The sequence below is a fragment of the Helobdella robusta genome (genome assembly GCF_000326865.2).
Source record: "Helobdella robusta unplaced genomic scaffold HELROscaffold_24, whole genome shotgun sequence".
In the NCBI taxonomy this organism is placed as follows: domain Eukaryota; kingdom Metazoa; phylum Annelida; class Clitellata; order Rhynchobdellida; family Glossiphoniidae; genus Helobdella; species Helobdella robusta.
Window position 1 is genome coordinate 2540412 of NW_008704261.1, and position 6000 is coordinate 2546411.

The window sequence follows — 6000 nt, forward strand, 5'->3', positions numbered from 1 at the left end:
TACCATCAATATTCATCTTCATATCATTGTTATCACAACTGTTATCATCATCATCAGCAGCAGCAGCAGCAGAAATTTCCTGCTACAAATGCGGCGTAGTGGATGAGAAATGTGCAGAGCCGGAAACAAACTCTAGCGTCGACATTTGTAAAGGTTTGACATGCGTTGCAGTTGCTCATTATGATCTCCGTTAGTATTTTGAATACTTCGGAATTAATTTAAAATACTTTGAAAGTATTTTAAAATACTTTGAACGTGCTTCAAATGCATTATAATTGTTTTGTTAGCACTACAATTTAGATTTGAACCAAACAACACTGCTTCCACAGCATTTGTTTACATATCCAATTGAATCATTTAATTAAAACGTCTGCATTCAGTCAGCCAACCGAGTTGGCTAATTTTTTAAATGTATTGATTTCATCAACCTACCAAACACCGCAATTCATATCTCTGAGTGTATTTCACTAAACAAATTTCCAAATAGACGGCTCATCATTTAATCATTAATCAGATTAAAATATCTATTTTAAAAATGTACCCACAGGTAGCTATGTTAGATTCTGCTTGTCTTACTCTCTTGAAAGAAGATGCCATCAAGTTTCGCAAGATAAAAAAGTGTGTTTTTGTAACACTGATTTTTGTAATAAGTAACTGATAAGTATGTGATTACTTTGTATAGGGTAATTGATTACTTTGTAATGAGCAGATGATTAGTTAGTAACTATTTACTTTGTGATAATTTGGGATGCGTAACTTCGTAACAAATAATTGATTATTTTGTAACAAGTTTATGTTAAGGATCATTTATATATAGCATTCATTATATCTTCTCACGGGCGATCTCAAATTCAAATAAACTGTACGTGACAAAACAAAAAAAGTTTAATGTAACTTCAATGAAAATAAAAATGTTTTCAATTCTTTTTTGAACGATGTAAAAAGGCAGTCCAGGTCTTCTTAATGATGCAGGCAGGTTGCAGGCAGGTTGTTCTAAGAAGTAGGACCAGCTATAGCAATATTTCGAGAACTGGTATGTAACTTCGTCATCGGCACCACCAACAAACCACTATCGTCTGACCTGAGAACCTTGCTGAACTTAACAGACAAATATTTCGTCCTTACGTGCATTAAAGACAATCACACCAATTTTAAAAATTACTCTTTCTTCCATCGTCGACCAATGTAGTTCATTTCGAATTTGTTACACTGTCGAATTTTAACCTACCAGCTATCACATTTGCAGCCCTATTCTGGATCGATTGAAGAACAACAATTGATTTTCTGGCAATTTGTACAACAATTTGTTTTAATAAATCTAAACGCTCTATTATTATTTTTTTTATTATCTTACTTGATTCCAAAACTCTTGATGTTTCTATCAAGTTTTGTAGTCTAGGTTTTATTTTTGATTCTAGCATGTCTCATTCTTCTCAGCTTAATAGCGTTGCTAGATGTTTTTACTTTCATCTACGTAGAATAAAAAAAACTTGTGCCTTTTCTAAACGATCCTACTTTTTTCCTTCTAATTACTTCTTCAGTTTTATTGATTATTGTAACTCGCTCCACTATAGTCTTCCTGATTCTACACCTCTTCCTTTAAGTTAAGCTTTTAACCCTGCAACTCGTCTAGTTGCTCGTGCCCCTTTCTTTTTTCAAATATTTTCATGTTTTGTTTTTTTGCACTGGCTACCTATAAAATATAGAATAATTTTTAAAACTTGCACATTTATGTATAAGTCTCAATCTAAATTATTTCCCAAGTACTTATCAGATATATTTTAACTGAGTTTAAACGATCGCCTTCTTGTTCTCATTTCTTCTTAACTCGTGTTTAACACTCTTGCAAAATCTACGTTTCCTTTTTTGGCCCCTTTCTCTGGAACTTTCTACCTTCTTTTCTGACTACTTCTCCATCATTTATAAAATTCAGAGCGGATCTCAAGACCCACCTGTTTTCAAAATTCATTGAGGAGCGATGTTCAACAGCGCGAAAATAGCGGTTTATAAACTAATCGATTGATTGAATGATTGATTGACTGACTGACTAACTGACTGTTACAGTAATTTTATAAACGGGAAATTATGACAGCTTGCACCAATGTTTCTATAACCGATCAATCCAACCAATGTCTAATCCGATATAAATTTCTAAAGTAATTATTGCACGAAACTCATACTGCCTTGATGTGATCTTTGGTTAAAAACTGCTGTCAAGCAAAACACCCAAATTAGTTGCTGTTGGACTTAGTAACCAATTACTGATCTTTTTCAGAAGTTGATTCTTTTTTTTATTTTTTCTTTCTGGCAATTTATTTATTCATTAATATTACAATTACATTTTAAATCATTGCCTGATTTGAATAAAAGTTTTCGAGATAAACTTTTGCCGGGCTTGGTTAGATCTGTTTTTTGCTTCTTTTTGGCACTAAAATGCAAATAAATTACATTTATATTAACCATCGTTATTCAGATTTTATAATTTAACTTATCAAATCAGTTAGGTGAGAACATCATTATCAAAATCATTAACAGAAATTTAGTGACAATGTGAGCATATATCTTTCAATTGGGATGCTTGAATGAAATAAATCAGTTAAAAAGTAATATTAACTGTTTATTCCTAGGAGTGATTTAAAACACCACAACTTGTTTGCGGTTTTTTCCATTCATAAAAAAAAAGTAAAATTTTCACATAGCAGATGTACTTGAAAAAACAGACAGACACAATTTTGAAACCGTTTGCGGTGTAAATTAGAAATACAAAAGTGTTCATTGGCTCATAAGTAATCGATTGATTCATTTATATAAACAGATTAATATGGTGAGAGAGTTGAAGTCCTGTGGTCTCGGTGAAGAATCCGGCTTGCTTGCAGAAAGATTCCAACCTCATATTGTATTGCCACTATCATTATTGTTATAATCATTAACGTTATTTTCATTACTGCTATTATTATTATCGTTATTGTTATTGTTGATATTTATAGAAAATTAAATAAAACGTGGAATTTTTTTTATATAATTGATCATTGACATTCACGAAAAAGTTAAAGAGAACATACAAATTATTAAATGATTTGGTGAAAATGACGAAATGAGCTATCTGAAAAACAAATTTTTGACACCACTGAAACAACAACTTCATGAATGATATTTTCAAAACGATGTTGTATTTGAACAGATATACTTTGGCAAATAGGAAAATATGAGCGAAATCACAATTAAACAACTTAAAGTACTTTGTGTTGACAAATTATAATATTACATTTTTTATTTATTTATTCGGTCATTCTTTCACCACTCGCTCATTCATTCATTCATTCAATCACCGATTCAACAATCATTTATTCATGTTTTCACTTAGTCGTTCACTCATTCAATCACTCACTCAAAAGCCCATCCATTTAATCATGCACTCATTCTTTCTTTTATCCATCCATTCACTCATTCATTCATCTAGTCATCAATCATTCGATTTGTTCGTCAAAACACTGCAGAATTTGATAATGGTTGGTCGCATAGTCATTACCTATACATTCTCACAGACAGACTGGCAGAAAGACAGACAGACAGACAGACACACACACACACAAACACACCAATTTTTTTACTTTATTATTTTAATGTAATATTTTCAAAAAAGCAAAAAAATAAATAAATATTATTGACAGATAGACAAAAAATATAAATAATTTTAACCGGCTTATGCATATAAATACATATCTTATATATAAAAATCAATAGCTGTTCGTTAGTCTCGCTAAAACTCGGAACGGCGGAACGGATTTATCTTATCTTGAAATGTTTGTGGAAATATAGGGAAGATTTCATATAAATATATGAAGATATAGATATATACTTAAAGATATAGGGCGAGCTTCTCGCCTCGCCCACTACAACAAGAGATCCACAATCACCAGCAGAGAAATCCAGACGGCCGTCAGGCTTCTGTTACCCGGCGAGTTGGCCAAGCACGCCGTCAGCGAAGGCACCAAGGCCGTCACCAAGTACACCAGCTCAAAGTAATCGACCACTGACATAAAGACAAAACAAACGGCTCTTTTCAGAGCCACCCATTCTAACGATGATACGCTTGCCAGCTTAGCCAAACTATTTTTTTCATTCTTGAGTATATCTAAGTAAAAAAACCCGGATGCCCGCTTCAGAATAAAATCGCCAAAACAACGTTACAATAAGGGAGGCGAGACGTGTCGAAAGCCATAAAATTAAAGAACCGTTTTAATCATCAAGAAAACAAAAGATGTTTTGTACGTATGCTAAAAATTTTTAATCTTTACATACGGTTGCTCTCTGTTTCCATTTCAATATTATCAAGTTCATTTAAATTAATTCGTTAAAGGAGAAAAAATGCATTTTTTAAATTTTCGGTAATTCTGTTGTACACGTGTTTCATTAGTGCTTTTGTTTCATCAACCCTTTGAGTTCATTATTCATTTTAAATATATAATTAGTGTTCTTCTTTTTTTTATTTTGGAACGAATTCTTGAGTTCATGTGGTCATTTTGTCACTAAAAAATTTCCAACTTCTCTCAGCATCTCCAAAAAGAGAAGATGGTTATTTCATCGGTTATTTAATCACATTCATTCCTTCCATAAAGTTTACGAGACTGTTAATTTGGATGCTTGCTTACGATCGTAAATGATCACGTAGGCGTGCGAACTGAAATGAAGCTCTCCGTTAGGTATGAGTTTAAATATATTAAATAACTTGAAACAACACATTAAAACACATTAAATAAGACTAATCGTCGTTCACAAATGTGATTCAAAAAGTGGATGTGCTGGTTAAGCTATAAAATAATTAATGAATCGCCGATATAATCATCCAGAAAGATTTTTTAAATATTGTACAACAAAATGTAATTATACTTTGTGTTAGTTTCATTCATTCCTTCCAGGAAACTGCCCTTTTAAAGACTCGTTCGTGAGATAGCTCAGGATTTCAAGACCGACCTTCGCTTCCAGAGCTCGGCAGTCATGGCTCTGCAGGAAGCAAGCGAAGCTTACCTGGTCGGCCTCTTCGAAGACACCAACCTCTGCGCCATTCACGCCAAACGCGTCACCATCATGCCCAAGAACATCCAGCTCGCCCGCAGAATCAGAGGCGAACGTGCTTAATTTCTAGCATATAACAAGAAAAACGGCTCTTTTCAGAGCCACCAAATTTAACGATCGACAAACTTCGCCTGGTTGATTGAACTCCACTTTTGTGTGCGCGTCTTGTTTATTCGCGTTCATCTGTTTGCTCTGGTTTTTAATTACGTTTGCTATATACTTGGATAGGATCGTGTTTCAATTCGGGTAAATGCGTCAAAAATTACTTGCCCATCACCTTTAACAATCGACTTGAGTAATCAAATTAAATTTGATTACTCAAGCCAGTTGTGGTTATGCGTGTCGAGTGAGTTATTAAAAACTGGCGCAATATCAATAAGGTCAAGCCTCCTTCGGTTAATCAGAATGATTACATTAGCTTTATTACGTTAGATAGGAAAGAGCTGAAGCAATTTTTTGCTAAATAACGTGCACAAAGCTAACTGCACGGCGTCAATTTGATTGCATTATCTATTTAAAGAAGGTAAACTACAATAATTATTCCCATCATTTCATGTCTATAATGTAAATAAATCGGCAAATTTAATCAGCGAAGGAACTTTCAATACGATTTCATATCGATGATTAAAATTATTTTTGTTGCTTATGAAATTTGTTGGTGACAGCTGAAGCACCTCGATCCAATTCATTAGCAGCATTATTGAAAGCGCAAGAACATCAGCCGTTGTTAATCAGTTAAAAAGTTAGGTGCATAAAAATAGATTCGTCTATATTCTCGAATCCCTAACCATAGGAATGCTTGGCAACGAAACAATGTCTAGAAAAAAAAATTGGCGAAAGCAATAGCAAAAGAGCAGGCAAACAGTCGTTAAAATTGGGCGGCTCTGAAAAGAGCCTTTTGTTATGGTGGTGTGGTCGGGGTAC

The 6000-nt window shown here is 33.5% G+C and overlaps 2 protein-coding genes across 2 annotated transcripts; both read left to right on the forward strand.

Moving 5' to 3' along the window:
* Positions 1-3876: 3876 nt before the first annotated feature.
* HELRODRAFT_79283 (hypothetical protein) lies at positions 3877-4026 on the forward strand (the record flags this gene model as incomplete). Its single annotated transcript, XM_009019469.1, has 1 exon — positions 3877-4026. A coding segment is annotated over one exon (150 nt), but the record flags the coding sequence as incomplete, so codon positions are not given.
* Positions 4027-4935: 909 nt separating this feature from the next.
* HELRODRAFT_79367 (hypothetical protein) lies at positions 4936-5139 on the forward strand (the record flags this gene model as incomplete). Its single annotated transcript, XM_009019470.1, has 1 exon — positions 4936-5139. A coding segment is annotated over one exon (204 nt), but the record flags the coding sequence as incomplete, so codon positions are not given.
* Positions 5140-6000: the final 861 nt, after the last annotated feature.